General features: G+C 34.3%; 1 protein-coding gene across 1 annotated transcript in view; it reads right to left on the bottom strand.

Annotated features, from left to right (window-relative positions):
- The window catches only part of LOC111143607 (leucine rich repeats and IQ motif containing 3), a 169,511-nt gene that overhangs the window by 124,338 nt on the left and 22,467 nt on the right, over positions 1-22,706 (bottom strand). The window contains exons 3-4 of the mRNA XM_022497440.1: positions 10,998-11,131; positions 10,421-10,471 (exon numbers count right to left, since the gene is read on the bottom strand). Coding sequence (XP_022353148.1) covers positions 10,421-10,471; positions 10,998-11,131 — 185 coding nt within the window. The remainder of the gene's footprint in view (positions 1-10,420; positions 10,472-10,997; positions 11,132-22,706) is intronic.

Below are 22,706 nucleotides of genomic sequence, written 5' to 3' on the forward strand. Positions count from 1 at the left end.
CCAGAAATCTTCATTCATTGCTGGTGGGTATTCAAAATTGTACAGCCACTTTGGAAAACAGTTTGGCAGTTGCTTATAAAACTAAACAAGTTCCTGCTATACAATCCTGCAATCATGCTCCTTGGTGTTTTTCTAAAGGTGTTGCAAACTGTTCCACACAAAAGCTTGTACATGGATGTTTATAGCAGCTTCATTCATAGTTCTCAAAATTGGAAGTAACCAAGATGTTCTCCAGAAGAGGAATGGATGAAGAAATAGGTATATCCAGACAATGAAATATTTTTCAGCTCTAAAATCAAATGAGTTTATCAAGTAATGAAAATACATGGAGAAACCATAAATGGATGTCACTAAGTCAATTTTAAATGTCTACATAATGTATGATTACAACTATAAATATTCTGGAATAGGTAAAACTAGGAAGACAATAAAAAATCAGTGTTTGCCAGGGGTTAGAGATGATAAAAGGAATAAAAAGGCAGAGTACGGAGGACTTTTGGAGGCAGAGAAAATGTACTATATAAGTCAATAATGATGAAACATGCCATTTACATGTGTCCAACCCATAGAATACATAACACCAAGAGTGTATTGTAATGTAAACTACAGACCTTGGATAATGACTATGTGTCAATGTAAGTTCATCAACTTTAACAAAAGTACCACACTGGTGGGGAATATTTGTAATGGGAGAGGCTATAAATGGGTAGAGGCTGGATTATTTTAGAAATCTCTATACCTACTGTTTAATATTGATGAATAACTTAAACTATTCTAAAATAAAATAAAATCTTATTTTTAAAAAATGAACTAAAGGGTATCAAGAAAATGATAAAAGACATACAAGACCACATGAACTAGAAGTAGACAAGTTTAGAAATGCAATGATGGGACTCAGAAAAGAACCAGAATTTTAACACTCCTTTTAGAACTAAATACTAAGCTGGACAGAGCATAGTGAATAGAACAGAAAATGCCCTAATAGAAATAGAAGATGAAAATAGATATTTTAAAAATTAAAAAGAAATAATTAGAAAAGGAACTAATAATACATTATGATGATATTAAGTACTTATTCAACAATGATTTTAAATATATAACTCCAACCTTAATACAAAAATATCTGAAACGAATTTTAACTTTATTAAATATGCTCACAGTTGGGGTGCCTGAGTGGCTCAGTGGGTTAAAACCTCTGCCTTTGGCTCAGGTCAGGATCTCAGGGTCCTGGGATGGAGCGGTGCATCAGCTGTCTGCTCAGTGGGGAGCCTGCTTCCCTTCCTCTCTCTGCCTGCCTTTCTGCCTACTTGTGATCTCTATCCATCAAATAAATAAATAATCTTAAAAAAAAAACTTTAAAACATTTTTTTAAATATGCTCGCAGTTGATAGTAGTTTATGTATAGCAATTCTGAACTATTTTGTGTCTATTAGAATTAAGCTAATGAGTAAAATTATTGATAATTTTGGCAACCAAAATTCACATGATCAAAGAAGGAAAGTTTAATGTAAAATGAAGAAAGGCAGTGAAGAACCACTTGTGTTGGATTAGCATATAAGGTATCAACATGTGTTCATCATATAAAAAATAAACAATCTTCTATGCAGTCTGCCAAAATGGCCAAAGAACAATGACAGTCTAATAGCAATAAACACACCCAATTCCCAGATACGGTCTTCAAACACAATTCCCTACTAAAAAGACCTGAGCTCTTAAGAAAATATTATAGGAAGAAAATTATAGGAAGAAAATTATTTAAGAAAATTGGGATATGTTAAACAACAGAACTTAACTTTTGCAAATTTCCACACATGGTTTCATTTCTTTACAACTAACCACAAATATACAATACTGTCTGCCATTGGATACATATCTTAACCTCTCAACCAAGTTTAAATTCTTAATGCCTCATCTATAAAATAGAAAATCAGGACAAATTTAAAAGCTCTGTTGTATTAAATGATATAAAGTATTAAATGATACATATAAAGTATGTAATATAGTATTTTACATACACTACACATTCAATAAATTGTTTCCTACTTTTTCCATTATTTTATCCTTTTTAATCTCATGATGCAGCCAATAATCCTTCCTATTAACTCAATATAGCTGCCATTACTTAGATTTAGTAGGCTGCCAACCTTATCATAATAATTCACTCTAAAAATAAAAATGTACCTCCCTGAGACTTCTGGGGAAGATGGTGAAGTAAGAGGATCCTAGGTTCACTTCATCCCATGGACACACCAAGAAAACACCCATATTAGTATAAATAACTCAGAAAACAACCTAAAGTTTGGTGGAACAAACTCTCCACAACCAAATGTAGAGAAATGGACATATAGAAGAGGGTAGGAAGGGAACAGAAGTGCTTGGGAGGCAAATTGACCTGCAGGGCAGTATAAGTGAGGGAGGGATGCCACCATTTCCCTTTTCCACTCCACACTCTAGATACAGGGACACTTGTGAGAACTAGTGCAGCATGAATACTTTCCACCCAGCTTGCTAACAGTGTGCCCTGACCCTGCACTCTTCAGCAGATCTACTCCTGAGGGAATTTTCTGAGGTGGGTATAGGTGCCCTCCCAGAACAGACTAGCTGAAACTTTGCTAACACTGCATATTTCATCCCCACACTCTCCTGTAGACCCTTTATATCAACACACCCTTGGCAAGAGTGCTAAAAGCAGTGCCCCAGTTGGAACTGTGCAAGCAAACCTGACAGGGGTCAGCACCATCTTAAAGTGATTCCTGCCTCAGGGAGAGGTGCAGAAAACCACACATACCTGTTCAACTACAGCCTCAGCACCAGGCTGGGGGCAGACATCTGGTCTGACTGCAGGCTCCACTCACAATGAAAGCTTCTCAGGGGACAGCACAGGGAAAGTGCCCTGCAGTTCAGTGCTCCCATAGCTCTGGAAATTCCCTGGTCTCACTCAACTCAAGCCCAAGATGGGCCATTCTGGACAAATCACAGCAAAAGAGCTAAATGAAATGTAGATAAACAATATTCTTAATAGAGCATTTAAGGTAATGGTAATAAAAGATACTCACCAGACCTGAGAAAAAAGTAGAGGACCTCAGTGAGACCTTCAGCAAAGAGACAGAAAACAGAAAAAAAGAACCATCTGAAATGAAGAACTCAGTAACTAAAATTAGAAATACATTACATTGAATAAATACTAGACTAGATGAAGCAAAAGAAAGGATAAGCAAGTTGGAGGACATAGAAATGGAAAGCCAACAAGCTGAATAAGAGAGAGGGAAAAATAAGAAAAAATGAAAACAGACTAAGGAAATTCAGTAATACCATCAAGTATAATAACATTCACATTATAGGGATTCCAGAAGTAGAAGATAAAGAAAAGAAAATTTATTTGAAGAAATAATAGCTGAAAACTTCCCAAATCTGGAGAAGGAAATAGAAATCCACAATTGGAGGCACAGAGAACTCCCAACAAAATCAACTCAAAGAGACTCATATATAGCAATTAAGGTGGAAAGGTAGCAATAAAGAGAATTTTAAAAGCAGCAAGAGAAAAGAAAATGGTTTTGTACAAGGGGAATCCCAAAAGGTTAATAGCTGACTTTTTCAGCAGAAGTTTTACAGGCAGAATAGAGTGGCCTGAAAGGGAAAAAAAAAAAAAAAAAAAAATCTGCAACAAGGAATACTCTATCCAGCAAGGCTATCATTCAAAATAGAAAGAGAGATAAAGAGTATCTCAGGTAAACAAAAGTTAAAGAAACTCATCACCACTAAACCAACCTTATATTAAATGTTAAAGGGGACTCTTTGAGTGGAAAGGAAAGACCATAAGCAGAAGCAAGAAAAGTAGGAAACACAAAAGCAATAAAATGAACCCTATCTATAATAATCAGTCAAGGGATTCACAAAATAAAAGGATATAAAGTAAGATAACATATACATTAAAAGTTAGAGGGGGGAGGAGAAAAAATTTAGTCCTTTTAGAATGGGTTCAAAGTTAAGTAACCATTAACTTAATATAGACTGCTACACACATAAGATGTTAATACAAACCTAATGGTAACTATAAATCAAAAACTAGTAACAGATGTGCAAAAAATAAAGGGAAAGAAATCGAGGTATATCACTAAAGAAAGCCAACAAACTGTGAGATAAGAGACCAAGAGAAGAAAGAAACAGGGAAGAACTAAAAAAACAACACAATAACCAGGAACAAAATGGCAATAAGTACATACCTATTAAAAATTATTTTGAATGTAAATGGACTAAATACCCCAATCAAATGACACAGGGCAACAGAATGGATAAAAAAGAAAGACTCATCTATATGCTTTTATCCAAATGACCTATAGACACAGGCAGATTAAAAGTGAAGGAATGGAAAAGCATTTGTTATGCAAATGGATGTGAAAAGAAAGCTGGGGTGTCAATACTTATATAGGACAAAATAGAATTTAAAACAAAGACTGTAAGAAAAGACAAAGAAGGACACTATATAATCATAAAGGAAATAATCCAACAAGATGATATAACAATTGTAAATATTTATGCATCCAACATGTGAGCACCTAAATACATAAAGCAGCTAATAACAAACATAAAGGAAGTAATCAATAATACAATAATACTGGGTGACTTTAACACTCCACTTACATTAATGGGTAGAAAATCAACAAGGAAACAGTGGCTTTGAATGACACATTGGACTGGGTGAATATAACAGACACATTCAGAATATTCTATCCTAAAATAGGAGAATACAGTCTTTTCAAGTGCACTTGGAACATTCTTCAGAATAGATCACATGTAATGTTACAAAACAAGTCTCAACAAATTCAAAAAGATTGCAGCCATATCACACATCTTTTCTGACCACAACACTATAAAACTAGAAATCAACCACAAGAAAAGGTCTGGAAAGAACACAAATAGATAGAGGTTAAGTAAAATGCTACTGAACATCGAATGGGTCAACCAAGTAATCAAAGAGGAAATTAAAAATTACATGGAAACAACTAAAAGTGAAAACAAATAGATCCCAAACCTTTGGGATACAGCAAGAGCTGTTCGAAGAGAGTTTATAGCATTAGAGACCTACCTCAAAAAGAAAAAAAAAAAAAATCTCAAATAAATAACCTAATTTTACATTTAAAGGATGTAGAGAAAAAAGCAAACAAAACCCAAGACAAGTAGAAGGAAGGAAATAATAAAAATTAGAACAGAAATAAATGAAATAGAAACTTTAAAAGAACACACACAAAAGAACAGATCAATGAAACCAAGAAGTGATTCTTTGAAAAGATGAACAAAATTGTTAAACCTTTAGCCAGACTCATGTGAGAGAAGGAGTTGGGGGGAGATTCAAATAAACAAAATCAGAAATGAAAGAGGAGATACAATAACCAACAACAGAGAAATACAAGGGATTGTAAGATAACATTATGAAAAATGATATGACAAAAAATTGAACAATCTTTAAGAAATGGATAAATTCCTAGAATCTCATAGCTTTCCAAAACTGAATCAAGAAGGAATAAAAAATTTGAACAGATGATTGCCAGCAATGAAATTGAATCAGTAATAAAAAAAATCCCACAACAAACAAAAGTCTTTGGCGCCCCTGGGTGGCTCAGTAGGTTAAGCCTCTGCCTTCAACTCAGGTCATGATCTCAGGGTCCTGGGATCAAGCTCCGCATTGGGCTCTCTGCTCAGCAAGGAGCCTGCTTCCCCCACTCTCTGCCTGCCTCTCTGCATACTTGTTATCTTTGTCTGTCAAATAAACAAATAAAAATCTTAAAAAAAAAAAAAAAAAAAGGTCTAAGACCAGATGGCTTCACAGGCGAATTCTACCACACATGTAAAGAGGAGTTAATATTTATTCTTTATAAACTATTCCAAAAAAATAGAAGAGGAAGGAAAACTTCCAAATTCATTCTATGAGACCAGCATTACCTTGATACCAAAATCAGATAAAACCACCACAAGGGGCGCCTGGGTAGCTCAGTGAGTTAAGCCGCTGCCTTCCACTCAGGTCATGATCCCAGGGTCCTGGGATCAAGTCCCACATCGGGCTCTCTGCTCAGCAGGGAGCCTGCTTCTCCCCCTCCCCCTCTCTGCCTGCCTCTCTGCCTACTTGCGATCTCTGTCAAATAAATAAAATCTTTAAAAAAACACACACAAAAAAGAGAACTACTGGTTGATATCTCTGATAGATATGAACACAGAAGTCCTCAAGATATATTAGGAACTGAATCCAACAATACATTAAAAAAAAAAAAACCTATTCATACCATCAAGTGGGATTTATTCCTGGGATGCAAGAGTAGTTCAATATTTGCAAATCAGTCAATGTAATAAATTACAAGAGAAAGGATAAAAACCATATTTCAACAGAGGCAAATGACAAAGTACAATTTGACAAAGTGCAATGACAAAGCAATCTGACAAAGTACAACATCCATTCATGATTAAAAAAACAAAGTAGAGTTTAGAGAGAATATGTCTCAACATAATTAATGCCCTTAAACACACACACACACACACACACACACAGAGCTAACATCATACTGAATGGTGAGAAACAGACAGATATCCTCAAGATCAGGAACAAGGCAAGGATGCCACTCTCACCACTTTTATTCAACATAGTACTTGAAGTCCTAGCCACAGCAATCAAACAAGAAAAATAAATAAAAGCCATCCAAAGTGGTAAGAAAGAAGTAAAACTTTCACTATTCACAGATGACATGATATTATATATAGAAAACCCTGAAGACCACCAAAAACTAGATTAAACACTACTAGAACTGGTGAATAAATTCAGTAAGGTCGCAGGATACAAAATCAATACACAGAAATCCACTGTATTCTATACACAATAAACCAATATAAAATGAGAAATTAAGATAACAGTCCCATTTACAATTGCACCAAAAATAATAATATATCCAGTAATAAGGAGGTAAAAGACCAGTACTCTGAAAACTATAAAACATTGATGAAAGAAACTGATAATGATACAAACAAATGGAAAAATAATTCATGCCCATGGATTGGGGAAACAAATATTTTTAAAATGTCCATACCATACAAAGCAGTTTATAGATTTAATGCAATCCCTGTCAAAATACCAACAGCATTTTTCATAGAACTAAAACAAATAACCCTAAAATTTGCATGGAACCACAAAAGACCTCAAATAGCCAGAGCAATCTTGAAAAAGAATAATAATACTGGAAGAATCACAGTCTCAGATTTCAAGAAACACTACAAAGTTGTACTAATCAAAATAGTATAGTACTGATACAGAAATTGACACAGTTATCAGTGGAATAGAATAGAGATCTTAGAAATAAACCCATAATTATATGGTCAATTAATTTTCACCAAAGCAATAAAGGATATAAAAAGGGAAAAAGTCTTTTCAACAAATGGTGCTGGGAAACTGGACAGTTAAATGTAAAAGAATGAAACTGGACCATTTTCTTATACCAGACACAAAAACAAACTGAAAACTGAATACCTAAATGTGAGACCTGCAACCATAAAAATCTTAGAAGAGAACATAGGCACCAATATCTCTAACATTGGCCATAGCTACATTTTTCTCAATCTGCCTCCTAAGGCAAGGGAAACAAAAGCAAAAATAAACTCAGGACTAAATCTTCTACACAGCAAAGGAAACCATCAACAAAACTAAAAGACAATCTGCTGAATGGGAGGAGATATTTGCAATTGACATATCCAGTAAAGGTTAATATCCAAAATATATAAAGAACTTACAAATCTCAACACCCAAAAAACAAATAATCCAACTAAAAATGGGCAGAAGATATGAAGAGACATTTCTCCAAAGAAGATACACAGATGGCCAACAGACACATGAAAAGATGCTCAATATCACTTATCACCAGGGAAATGCAAATCAAAATGACAATGAAATATCACCTCAGACCTGTCAGAATGGCTAAACTAAAATAAAAAAACACAAGAAACAAGTGTTGGTGAAGATGTGGAGAAAAAAGAACCCTCATGCGCTATTGGGAGTGCAAACCTGTGCAGCCACTGTGGAAAACAGGATGAAGATTCCTCAAAAAATTAAAATTAAAATTACCATGTGATCCAGTAATCACCCTACTGGGTATTTACCCAAAGGGTACAAAAGCACTAATCTGAAAACATGTATGGACCCCTATGTTTACTATAGCAGTATTCACAATAGTCGCATCATGAAAACAACCCAAGTATCTATTGATAAATGAATGGATAAAGTAAAAGTGGTGTGTATATAAACACCACACACACACACAATTACTCAGCCATAAAAAAGTATGAAATCTTGCCATCTACAACAACATGGATGGATCTAAAGGGCATAGTGCTAAGTGAAATAAGTCAGGCAGAGAAAGACAAATATCATGTGATTTCACTGGTATGTAGAATCTAAGAAAGAAAATAAAGAAAAAATAGAGATAAATCAAGAAACAAACTCTAACTATAGAGAACAAACTGATGGTTACCAGAGGGGAGTTGAAGAGATGGGTGAAATAAATAAAGGGGGTTAAGAGTAAACTTATGATAAGCACTGAGTAGTTTGTAGAATGGTTGAGTCATTATGTTGTGTACCTGAAACTGACTTAACACTGTTATGTTAATTATACTGGAATTAAAGTTTTTAAAAAATTAAAAATTGTACCTCCCTTGCACTGTTTCATCTATATCAGAGGTACCATTACTTTAAAAAATAATAGCATTAATCATAACAATTTTCTAAATTTAGGCAATATATGATATTTCAAGTCTGTACATAAAGTTTCAAGCAGTTTAAATAAACAGTTTTTAAGCATGGTGCGAAGTATTTGGGTGTGGGGAGATATTTCTCAAGGCTGGAAATTAACATATGACAGGACTGACTAATCATTTGTACTTTTAGGCACTCTCAGAGGAGCTTTATGTATTGCTCAGTTCCTTTCTGTTTTCCCTTTCCATAGATGAATCCAGATATACTTTTCTGATTCTAACTTCCACAATCTATTTATGTATTTATCAACTGAGAAAACTATGTTTTGAGCACCTAACATATGCCAAGCACTCTGTTACATACTAGAGATAGAGAATGTACAGTACATCTGGAGATAGAAATAATTATACAGACAACTGTAATATAGCATGGTAAGTGCTCATAATAATGACAGTATGTTATGAACATTGTCAGAGCAAATATCCCAGCCATTTGCCCTAAGCAAATTGGTAGCAATTGGAAGATTATAAGTTGTTGAATAAAATTAGATTTATATTTTTGAAAGATTGCTATGTGTATGCTGTTGCAAATGTTATTAGAAGGGAACAGGAATCAAAAAAGAAAAAAAGAGTATGTTTCCCATGGAATCAAATAATTCAGAGAGCACAAGTTATAACAACAATAATGACAATATTTAAAATATAGCAGTTAATAAGAATGTGTTATGCTTTATATTCATGATTTTAAATTCCCACAAGCAAAGAGTGAAATAAGTCCTGCTTTTAGCCCCTGCTCTCTCCCATTCAGCATATGAGGAAAGTTGGGCTCAGAGCAGTTAAATAATGGGCCTAATGGAACAGCATTTTAAAGAGAAAAATAATTCAAATCAGTCTGCCTTGAACCACTGTGTCATTTATTATTACTGATGTCTCTTCCCACAAAGCTCATTCAAATTCTGTTCATTCATGCTAAATGTTCAGAAATTATTTCCATGCATAAGGTTTATATCTCATGTTACATGAATATTAGAGGAAATCTTGATTCTAAAAGAGAAAAACTCAATATCGGGGGCATAAACTAAAGACAAGTCCCTTTAATTAGATGTTTATTTTATGTAAAATGCATCCTAAATTTAAATGGAACATATGAGAGAGAAATAATATTTTAAGTATATATATATATATATATATATATACCTGTCAGTAACTGTGTGAAACTTTCCCACATCTTTTATTCCAAATCATTTTATGTGCCCTAATTTGTGAGCCCACTCTCTCTTGCACTTTGACCTTAGTTTGAAAAGTATATGGGACCTCTTCCTCAGAAGTTTCAGGTACTGTATTTTGGTCAGATTTGCTACTTGTCCCTCATACTTATTTCTCTTTATCAGGGCTATTGCAATCTGTGATTTAGCACATGCAGGATAATTCAGAACATTTTCTCAGCCTAACCACATAATGTTGAATATCATTTCAGTGAAACTTCTTAAATCTTGCTTTCTCAGGGAATGCCCATTGCCCAACTTTAGATCTACTTAATCCTACCTATATTTCAGGGCCAATTATCATTTCTGTCTTCTGAACTCTGCCATTTTGCAGTGAAGAATACATTATATGAGAATATTCATTTTTTTTTCATATGTTTGATGTTTGGCACAACTAATACAAATAAGTTTATGGCAGAGTATTTTACCTTATCTCCCCAATTACAATGCTGAGAGATTCTTGCAAGAAAAGTTTTCCTCTATTTGCAAATGCCAGCCATTGGAAAGGAATATAGGAAACAAAGAGAGAGGAAAAGACAACTAACCAAAAAATAAGTAGATTGATGTGGCAGCAGATATTTCTGCAAAACTATCTTCACACCCCCCAAAATATGTAATCTTCACATATTTCATGATTTGTATTTCTATTGTATCCCTTTGTATATATACAGCTTATATTCCTAATACATCCCATTATATGAGAGAAATTCAAATTTTTCACTGATATTTTTAAGCTTAATAAAAGAAACTATCTGCATCAATGATTAATAAGAGCTTTATTGATTGGCTATTTATATGGCAAATTTAAAATAAAAAATAAAAGTATCAATTTATATTACACTAAATACTATAATATTGCCACAGAGTATGTGGTATTTTCCTTAAAACTATATCATTCTATAAAATACCATTTTGATAGAGAATACAAAAATGTATATTATTAGAAAATTGCCTTTTCATCAGATTTTATATTATTTTAATATTCAAATAGTAAAGAAAACATACCTCGTGTTTTTCCGAACTAAGAAACCACGTATCCATCTTTGAACAATCAAAACTGGAGAATTATGAGCCAGAATTTCATTAATTTTTGAGATAATATGCTTGATATTATTAATTTCATCATCATAGGTTGATCCCTGTATAATGAAAATATATTTGATATTTAGTATTTCCAAGGGACATTTTAAAATTGCTAGTCTAATAATATAAGCTATCTTATAGGCATAATAGTCATATAATAAATACATTTTCTTTTTTTTTTTTTTTAGATTTTTATTTATTTATTAGACAGAGATCACAAGTAGGCAGAGAGGCAGGCAGAGAGAGAGAGAGAGAGGGGGGAGGAAGCAGGCTCCCTGTTGAGCAGAGAGCCCGATGTGGGGCTTGATCCCAGGACCCTGGACTCATGACCTGACTTGAAGGCAGAGGCTTTAACCCACTGAGCCACCCAGGCGCCCAGATAAATAAATTTTCATAACTATTTTATTAGATCATAATACCAAGAATTAGTAGCACAAAATGATTTCAATTTTCTACATAAAATGCAAGACCCATGATGATAAATTTCTTCATTCTAGACTCTTTTCCCAATCTGATAACATAAATATAAAATTTTGGCCATAGTCATGTTAATCTTTAAAAGGTGGTGGCATGAGTAGGTATTCAATGAAACTCTAAAAGTATTCTGTGGTTTCCCATAGGAAACTGACATATGTTGGATTCACAGAATAATTTACAGTAGTTCAAAATTTGTTGCAGCTTAACTAGAATGTTGGACACTTTATCAGGATACAGCTCATTCCCGTGGGGAGAAATATTCTGTAGTACCTTTAAAGAAATTATCTCTAAGATCTGTGCCTGCAAAATTTTAGATTTGGGATCATATAGACTCCCTATAACCCACTGATCATTTGATTGGTTAGAAATAACGCTATATTACTTACATTTTGAATGTAAGGATTATACATAAAAAACATAAAATTTATATTGTTTGTAAGTCACCCACCCTGAAAATTACCAACCCACCACTTCATGTCCTCTTTTCTGCCTATACACTCAATCAGCTATGTACACCCAGTAAAAGAAATCACAAAGCCTTGCAAATTAGTACTACTTTGGATTTATATTTATAAAAATGCATTACTAATTAACAAAAGCTTTACATGGCCCTGGCTTGCTTCCATTCCAATAAGAGCTATTGCAATTGTTCAGTACTGTTCTCTACACTCTTTTTAAGTATTTTCCCTAGAACTCCGTAAACATCTCTTCACAGAGGAAACAGGGCCATAAATTGAACTCCATCAATCAAATCTCCTCCATTCGCTACATTTAACTGTATTCCCATTTAACTATATTCCTATCTATTCTGTATAGAAATGCCTTCTATTCAATCTTAAAACAAGAAATATTTCCCTTCCTGTCCAAGATAGGCACTCCATTGCTGTTAAGTCCCATCTCTCTCTGTTTCACTATTATCTTTTACTGTCACTATCCTTTTACCTATTAATATGATGTAGCCTTTTCCATCTTTAAAATGCACCCATATAAATGATCACACTTATCCCAACCCTCCATCCTTTGTATTTAACTTTCATTAAGAGCCCAGATTCTTGATATAGAATTCTGCATTTGCTGTCCCTACTTCCCCTTTCCTGTATCTCCACCCACTGGATTTTACCCCTATCAATGTATCTAATACTTTTACATTGGATATTCCTCCCTCAACTACTTCCCTTGGCTTCTGTAAACCACTCCTCCCAGCTTTCCTGTAACTCCGGTTTACTTCTGGTCCTTTTTTTCTAAGGTGTTATTTATTTACTTGACAGAGAGAGACACAGCGAGAGGGAACACAAGAAGAGAGAAAGGGAGAAGCAGCCTTCCTGCCAAGCAGAGAGCCCGATGTGGGGCTTGACCCCAGGACCGTCGGATCAGGACCTGAGGCGAAGGCAGACGCTTAAGGACTGAGCCACCCAGGCGCCCCACTTCTAGTCTTTTTAAATACCTATCGTACCTGCCTAATGTCACATTTAAAGGATTTTCTCTATTTGTCTCTTTTCAATTCGAACACACTCTCCAGGTTATTGTACCTAATTCATAGCTTCAATACTTTCCTATGAGCTGAGGAATCCCAGATTTCTAGCTTTAGGCCTGAACTATCTATTAAGCTAAGGAATAGTATGATCAAACTGATACCCAGTTAAATTCAGCTTTCCCAAATATGAATCTTGCTTCTTAAACTGCTTTCTCAGATGCTCCTAATAAATGGTACTAGTGCGCATAGTTACTTAACTCAGAAACCCTGGGACCATCCTAAGCTTTCTCTCTTTTTTTTTATGCTTCCTTATACCCAAATATTGGTAGATCCTATCTAATCAATATCCTAGTATCTGTCTGACTTCTCCCTTTTCTTCTAGTCTCTGCCATTGTTTTACTACATGTCTTTATCACTTCCTTAACTTGTTAAAAATGTCCTTATGTCTGACATAATCCCTATTCCCCAATTCCCTTTGAATCATAATATACACTATTGCTAGAGTGAACTTCCCAAAACGCAAATCTGATCATATGGCATCCCTGCTTAATATATTTTACAGGTTCATCACTGAGAGATCAATTATACATTTCTTGATTTAGAACACAAAATTCTTGATCTAGCCCCTTTTTACCTCAATTTCATCTCCCTTCACCCTACACAAGCCACTTTCCACAATGGCAATATCCAGCAACTTATACCCCTGAAAACTATCTGATAATTAAACCTCAGTGCTTTTTACAGATGCCATTGAGTTTCTTGTCTGCCGTTCTCAATTATTTATCTCACTATCTTGGGCTTTTGGAGATTCAATTCTTTCCTCCAAGAAGCCTTTCTTGACATTGATCTGAGTTCAATACCCTTCTATAATATTATCCTTGAAGCACTCATTTGTCATACCTGACAATTTTGAGTTTTACCTGAGCCCTCTGATCCTAGGAAATGGGAAAGAAGAAATCTCCTTACCCCTTCGTTTCAGAAAATGGAAGCATGCTTCCTCCATATTACTTAGATAGTACCCATCGATGCCCCTCTAGTTTACCTATGACAAGGACCTGACACAGATTCTCTAAATTCCCATTTGCCTTTTAATGATTAAACTGTTTTTTCCCCACTGATCAATCAGAACAAAATGCTTGTTAACCAAACTTTGGTTAAGATCCTCCCCCACCTCCTCCCCAGGCCCCTGAACTTTGGCCCACTTTCAGCCAGAGCCACCATATAACCCTCCTTTAATGGCCCCTCCTAAGATCGGCAACTCTCAAGATAAAACATTCCCTGATTTATGGTCAGATCATGCCACTCCCCTTCAACCTACTAACCCACACCAGTTCTTTCCAGTCTTATTTACTCTGCCAAGAAAAAAACTTTTGACTAACCTTAATGATGTTTGAAGATTGCTGATCAATTAGAACATTCCCACTATTGCAACAGCCCCTTTCCTTCCCTTGCAATAATCTTTTTGAATAAAGTCTCTCCTAAGTCTTCATTTGTCTTTTATTTGACAAGTTTATACTATGACACAATTATTGGTCTATATTTCCCATTTGCAACCTAAACTCATTAATTTTAACAAATCATTCTTTATCCTGTATCTCTAGGACTAAGTTAACTACTGGTCTGTAATGGGCATTCAATGACTAGTTGACTACTAAATCACTAAGTAATGGTAACTTATACATTGTGATATTTGGTCTCTAAGTTTGATTTGGCATTATCAACCTATTTTTGTAATTCAACTCTTACTTGGCTACGGTAACATCACATCATATTCCTAATTTTTCTACCTTTTAAATGTTTATTTTTCAGTCTGTTTTGTTGGTGCCTTTTCTTTTTCAAACTATTTAACTATTTAAATATTGGTATAATTTAGGCTTTCTTTCTTTTTCATCTCTGCTAATTCTCCTCAAATGATCACCTTCTTTGCTACATCTTACTATCTCATATATGCTGATTATCCACGTAGTTATATCTTTTATTAGGAATTACCTCTTTACAATTCTATAAAATAAAATTCCAATTCTATTTCTCTACTTACATGTCAAAAACTGAAATGATTGAAGTGCCTGAGTGGTGTAATCAGTTAAGCATCTGACTCTTGGTTTCAGGTCAGGTCATGTTCTCAGGGTTGTGAGATCAAGCCCTGCAGTCCAGCTCCACGCTTAATGCAGAGTCAGCTTAGCTCTCTCTCCCTCTGCCCCTCCCCTTCATGCTCTCTCTAAAATAAACAAATAAATCTCATAAAAAAGAGGGGGTCACCTGGGTGATTCAGTCCATTGAGCCTCTGACTGTTGGTTTTGGCTCAGGTCCTGATCTGTGTTGAAATCCAGCCCTGCATTGGGCTCTGCACTCAGCATGGAGTCTGCTTGAGATTCTCTCTTTCTCTCTCCCTCTAAACCTTCCCCTTGCTCATGCTCTCAAAACAAATAAAGAAAATCTTAAAAAGCAAACAAACAATTATCTCATACTGCATTACAGATGTATACACTAACACTATTCTTCACCTTGTCATCTAATAAATCCACATTCTTTTCCCCATTCCTTTTACCATCCCATAAATTTACTGATTTGTATCAAACAAATATATCTTCAATCTTTTCCCTATAAACCATACCATCTACCAATTAATAAATCAGTTGTTATAAACCAGGGACCATCCCTCACTAATTCCTTTATATTTAATTTCCCTCCACTCCAAAATTACAGAATATATGATGATTTTTCTAAAATGAAAATTGGATGATGCTAAATTGTTGAATATTTCCCCAGGATCTCACAAGATAAAATCTTGTCTCCCTAGTATCACACATAATATCCTTTGCCACAATAATCCTATTTTTGTCTCCAGCATCATTTGACATGCCCAACCATGTATTCTAAACTATAACACTAAATTACTTCTTGTCATGATTGTGCCAAGCTCTAGCACTACCTCTGTGCCTTTGCAAATGTTTTTCACTTTGCCTCACATATTATACACTTGCCAACACCTCAATTTGTGTAATGATTTATATTAAAAAGTCTCATCTGAAGTATACTTTTTTTTTTCTTCTTCTATGACCAGAAAGCTGAACTTCAAAGATTTTTAAAGAAAATATATGTAGTTCTTTCACAGATTTTGCTCCATACTGAGATCTATGACATATGGAAAAAAAAAAAAAAGAAGAAGAAGAAGAAGATTTCTTTGGCTATTATTTCTCCTTAATTTGCTTTATTTTCTCTACTGAAATCCCTATTCATGTATACTAGATGTCCTGGAACTCACTTCCATGTTTTATATTTGTTTTCTCATCATTTACATGTATATATTTTCAATTTGTTTAAGCCATCTGTCAAAGGCCAGCTTTCTCATATTGAGTTTTCTATTACCTTTCCAACTACTCCAGTTAAGTTATGTGGCTGAGACTAAGCTCTTTTCTGAAGTTTCTAACTGCCCTATCACAACGGAGTCCTGCCTCATACCAGTTTGCTCTTCACTGTTACCCTGCCTTTACTAGGGTTTGTTTAAAAACAAAACCACAGACCTAAGATAGTCACTGATGGCAGGCCAAGTCATCAAACTGGGGCTTAATACTTAACCTATAGTTCCAACCTCCACCAGAAATGTAGACATAACCCGTCGGGAATTTTCTGGTCAGCACCAATGAGGTAATCTGTCACATGGGCCTTCTTGAAACCCCAGAGAGTGATGAGGTAAATTTCCCTAATAAGACCCCCTGCCTGTTCTTCTCCCTAGGAAAGGTGAACTTGCCTGTAACAATCTTTTTTTTTTTTCTTTTTTCTTTTTCTTAGTAACTTCTTTGCCCCACCCTACTTCCTATAAAAACCTTCCATTTTGTACAATTTCTCCTTGGAGCTCCTGTCTACTTGCTAAAAAGATGCTGATTTAAGAGTCTTAATGAAGCCAATTAGATCTATAAAAATACTCAGGTGAATTTTACTTTTGAATTTTATTTTATTTAGTTGAATTTTATTCTTTAACAAGACTTTCCATGAAATTTATTCTATGACTTATAACAATGGTCCTATATGCCACTGTTCCACTATTACCCTTGACAAATAAAAGGCTTTGTAGAATCTCCTCTCCTTCATGTTGTTTGCTTATATGTATCAGGGAATAATAGCATAAAGCCAGGCAGAGCTAGTTTCTGCCTTTGACTTAAAGCCATCTTCACTGTACCTGAAAAGCAATCTTCACTATGATTAAAAGTACTTTTATGAAATAATCTTTTATTTAAATGTTACCCTTTATTGGTTTCTAGAATAGATGTGATTTCCTCTAATCCTTATGTTTCTTCATTCATTGCATTTGGGCTCATCATGTGTGTGTGTGTGGCAAAAGATAGCAAAATATGCCACCCCAAAATATCACTGTAAGAGTTCAAGATGTGCCTCCCCAAAAAGTACCCCTGTGGTATACGGATTATTTTGAGTAGTAGGCACTTAAAAAACAGCAAAGTCAGGGAGAGGCTAATACTAAACCTCCCTTATCTATCCTAAACACAGATCCTTCACAAGCCATTCAATTGCCAAAAATCCACTCCCTGGGAGCTTCAACAACAATGGAGATCGACTTTTATCACAAAGGAGGAGGTTAGTAGGAGATCAGAGTAGGAGAGGGTAGCAGGGAAGATCTTTGTCACAAACTCATCATTCTTCTAAGACCCATTTATCTTTCCTAAAAATCATTTCCTTTCTCATAAGAGTTCTACATCCTCCTTCCTCTTTCCCCGTTAATGCTACTTAAGCATGAATTCTAAGCTATCTCAGGGAGTTACTTACTTTTCCCTTGGCTATCTCCCATGTATAAATGAGCAATATAAATGTTAGTAAATTTCTGTTTGTTTTTCTCTTGTTAATTTGGATTTTATTAAAAGGTCTCAGCCAAGAATTCAAGATAGTAGGGGGAAAATTATTTTTCCTCCCCTGTAGTAGCTTGGGACCACAGAGGTTGAGTGCATAGGTAAGAAGTGAGGTAAGAATATGAAAGGGAGGGGCGCCTGGGTGGCTCAGTGGGTTAAAGCCTCTGCCTTCTGCTCAGGTCATGATCCCAGGGTCTTGGGATCAAGCCCCGCATCGGGCTCTCTGCTCCGCAGGGAGCCTGCTTCCTCCTCTCTCTCTCTCTGCCTGCCTCTCTGCCTACTTGTGATCTCTATCTGTCAAATAAAATAAATAAAATCTTAAGAAAAAAAAAAGAATATGAAAGGGAACTTAGATGACTAGGCTTAAAAGTGATCCTGGTCAAATGCTATAGTTGTCACCAGCAGAGAACCATTAAGCTCATACTGCAGTTTACAGCAATGAGTCCTGCTTACTGCCAAAGCATGAATAATTCCTTCTCTTTAAAGACAGAAACAGAATAATCACCAGTTGTGGGCAAGGTTATTGCCCTTGCCAGAGTACAAGTAACCTCTAGACAATAAGCTTTCTGATGTCCTAAAACAATTATCTTGTAAAATGCCAATAAAGATATTACAGCAAACTTGTACAAATGCTATAAACCATTTTATATCTGAGGACAAATGGACATATCCTGTTTGTAAAAAGGGAAAGTAATGCATTTCCTCCACTAGAGGAGTGATGACTAGAGAAAAACTGCCTGGGTTTAAATCCCAGTTCTACTACTTACTAGCTATGTAATCTAGGGTAAGTAACCTATCTCTCTTCTGTTCATCATCTGTAAAATAGAGATAACAAATGGTAATACCTCATTGGGTTGTGAAGGAATATTTGTAAAGCACTTAGAACAGAGGCTCAAACATTTCAAGCATCCAAACAATGTTATCTGCCAACAGTTTTATAATCATACTTAAAATGATATATAGTTTTAGAGTTAACAAAGCATTTCTATATACCTTATCTGATACACAAAAAAATTAGTCTAAAGGAGTTTTCTAAGCAATTTATCCAAACTAATGCAGTGCAAAATTATGAAATCAATAAATTAAGTAAAAAGATAATTAGTACTAATATTTTAAATCCAATAAAGGGAATTAAAGTATTACAGTAAAAGTATGGCAAAGAACAACATATGCTTATGCATAAAAAAACTTCAACAATCAAGACAACAGATGGTATGATAGTGAAATATCTATACTCAACAGCTTGCTATTGTAACCCTGGGATGAAATTATGGCTGTTGCTAACCCTGGTATAAACCACAATGAAGCATTTCCAAAAAATAGTGAGGACTTTCATAATATGACTCACATGGAAGAGAGTACTTGGTGTTCTAACAAGAAGAGTAGTTTAAAAAACAAATTCTAAAATTATATTCTATTCAGAATGTACATAATTATGCAAAAAAGATGCCCAATTATTTTGATATTCTAAATACATTCATACTTATTTAAATTTGTTTTTTTTAATCCTATTATAATGTTTTTATTTCTGCTATATGTATCTGGTCTGTCTTTTTCTATTCCATTTGTGATTTTTCCAATCAGAATTTCCTAATTTGGCACATATTTCCCCAACATATTTGAAAATGTAAATTGTACTAATCCCATATGTATTTATCTCAAATAAAGCACACCCACAGTTTTTACCTTTTCATACCATCAGAAATTAATGATGCACTTGCTTTAATAATCACATGAAACAGTAGAAAGCTATGTGAAACTCCTTAAAATAAGATTTTGTATTACTTTAAATCCGTATTTCCTAGGATTACTTGGTAAACAATCTGGGAATATCCTATCATCTATTTTCAAATTAAAAAAAAATTCACCTGAGTCAAGTACCATTAAATAAAATAAAAATAAAATTTAGAATCATAATAATATAACAGCATAGAAATGTCAGGAAAGAAGAAAAGCAAATACAAGAAAAAAAATACCCTACTCAAATTTTGATGACTCATAAATATTATCATTTTTAAAATATTCACTTTCTTGAAAATAGAGCTACCCTATGACCCAGCAATTGCACTACTGGGTATTTACCCTAAAGATACAAATGTAGTGATCTGAAGGGGCACGTGCACCCGAATGTTTATAGCAGCAATGTCCACAATAGCCAAACTATGGAAAGAACCCAGATGTCCATCAACAGATGAATGGATAAAAAAGATGTGGTATATATATACAATGGAATACTATGCAGCCATCAAAAGAAATGAAATCTTGCCATTTGCGACGACATGGATGGAACTAGAGGGTATTATGCTTTGTGAAATAAGTCAATTGGAGAAAGACAACTATCATATGATCTCCCTGATATGAGGAAGTTGAGAAGCAACATGGGAGGTTTGGGGGGTAGGAAAAGAATAAATGAAACAAATGGGATCAGGAGGGAGACAAACCATAAGAGACTCAATCTCACAAAACAAACAGGGTTGCTGGGGGTAGTAGGGGAGAGGGAGAGGGTGGTTGGGTTATGGAGATTGGGGAGGGTATGTGCTATGGTGAGTGCTATGAAGTGTGTTAACTTGGCGATTTACAGACCTGTACCCCTAGGGGTAATAGTACATTATATGTTAATTAAAAAAATTCACTTTCAAATACTTTCCCAACTCTGTAACTTTCTTTCATTTACTGGACAGGGTCTTTTACAGAGAGATAAAAAGTTTTAATTTTGATGAAGTTCAGTTTATCATTTTTTTCCTTTTAAAGATTATGCTTTTGTTGTCAGGTCTAAGAATGTTTTTCCTACACCTTTCATCCCTAAAACCTCTATTTTTTTTTTCTTTCTAAAAGTTTTATAGTTTTAAGTGGTACATTTAACTCCATGATTCATTTTGAGTTAATTTTTGTATGGGGTGTGGAACTTGGGTTGAGGCTTATTTGTGTGTGTGTGGGTGGGTGTATGCCCAATTACTCTAGCCACATATATGAAAAGATTGTATTTACTCCATCAAACTACTTATATCTTTGTCAAAATTCAGTTGAACATAATTTGTGGACCTATTTTTAAGTTTTCTAATCTGTTCCCTTGATCTATGTCTCACTAATACCACATAGTGTTGATTACTGTAGCTAACTAAATATCAAAATCAGGTAAATAGATTCCTATCACTTAACTGTTCTTCAAAGTTGCTTCAGTCATTCTAATTCCTTTACCTTTCCATAAAAAGTTTAGAATGCTCTTGTTTATATCTACAGAAAATTCTGCAAGGTTTTGATAGGAATTGCATTAACCCTATATATCATTTTGGAGAGAACTGAAATATTATGCTGAATATTCTAATTCATGAATATGCTATGTCTCACCATTCATTTAGATCTTTTTTTCATAAGTGTTTTATAGCATTCAGCATACAAGTTCTATACAAATATTATTAGACATACCTAAGTATTTCATCTTTTTGAGTGATTATAAATGAAAGTATATTTCTAATTTTGGTGTCCAAGGGTAGTATATAGAAATGTGATTAATTTTTGCATGTTTACCTAACATACTGTGGCCTTACTAAGCTCACTTTTTACTTCTAAGAGATTTTTTGGTGGATTCTTTGGGATTACCTACATAGGTTATCATTTCATCTGCAAATAGTTTTATTTCTTCTTTTTCATCTGTCTTTTATTTCCTTTTTTCAGTTAATTGCACTAGCTAGACTTCCCAGCACTATGATGACATGAGAAGAGATGGTGGGCACCCTTGCTTCATTCCCACTCTTGGGGAGAAAATATTCAGTCTTTTACCACTAAGCATAATATTAGCTGTTAGGTTTTATTTGATGTTTTTATAAACAAAAGGAAGTTCTCAATACCTATTTTTCTGAGGTGTTTTGTTTTGTTTTGTTTTGATCATGAGTGGATGTTGAACTTGGCCAAACTTGGCCAAATGTTTTTTCTCCATTAAGTGATATATGATATTTGATATATGTTTTCTTTAGTCTTTTGATATGGTAAATTACATTAATTGATTTTCAAATATTGAACAAACTTTGTATCCCTGGACTAAGAACCACTTGCTCATGGTATACAGTTATTTTCATACACTGCTGACATTTGTTAAGGATTTTTGCTAACATTTTGTTAAGGATTTTTATGCTTATATTCATGAAGGATACTGGTCTGTTCTTTTTTTTTTTTTTTTTTTTTTTTTGGTACTGTCTTTGGTTTTGGTATCAAGGTACTATTAACTTTATAAAATAAACAGTGAAATGTTTCTTTTTATTTTCTAGAAGAAACAGAATAAAATTTTATATGTTTGGGAGAATTCTCTAATGCAATTATCTGGGACTGGAGATTTCTTTTTTTGGAGTTTAAAGTTATAAACTCAATTTCCTTCATAAAGGACTAGTCAAAATTATCTTTTTCATAGAGAATGAGTTTTGTTGTTGTTGTTGTCTGCATGAAGTGGTCCATTCATCTAAATTGTTAAGTTTATGTGTAGTGTTTTTGTAGTATTCTCTTCTTTTGATGTCTACAAGGTCTGTAGTGATATCCTTGTTTTGTTCCTGACATTGGTAATTTGTGTCTTTTCTCTTTTCTTCTCCATCAGTCTTGCTAGAGGTTTGTCAATTTTATTGATCTTTTAAAAGAACCAGATTTATGCTTTACTAATTTTATTATTTTTGTTTGTTTTTTATTTCATGGACATCTCCTATCTTTATCATTTCCTTCTTTCTGCTTACTTTGGGTTTATTTTGCTCTTGTTTTTCTAGGTTCTTATGAGGGGAATCTCAGACTGTTGAGTTGAGGATTTTCCTTTGTTCCTATATATGCATTTAATAC

The sequence above is a fragment of the Enhydra lutris genome, unplaced genomic scaffold (genome assembly GCF_002288905.1).
Source record: "Enhydra lutris kenyoni isolate GAN:26980312 unplaced genomic scaffold, ASM228890v2 scaffoldscaffold9, whole genome shotgun sequence".
NCBI classification, from domain to species: domain Eukaryota; kingdom Metazoa; phylum Chordata; class Mammalia; order Carnivora; family Mustelidae; genus Enhydra; species Enhydra lutris.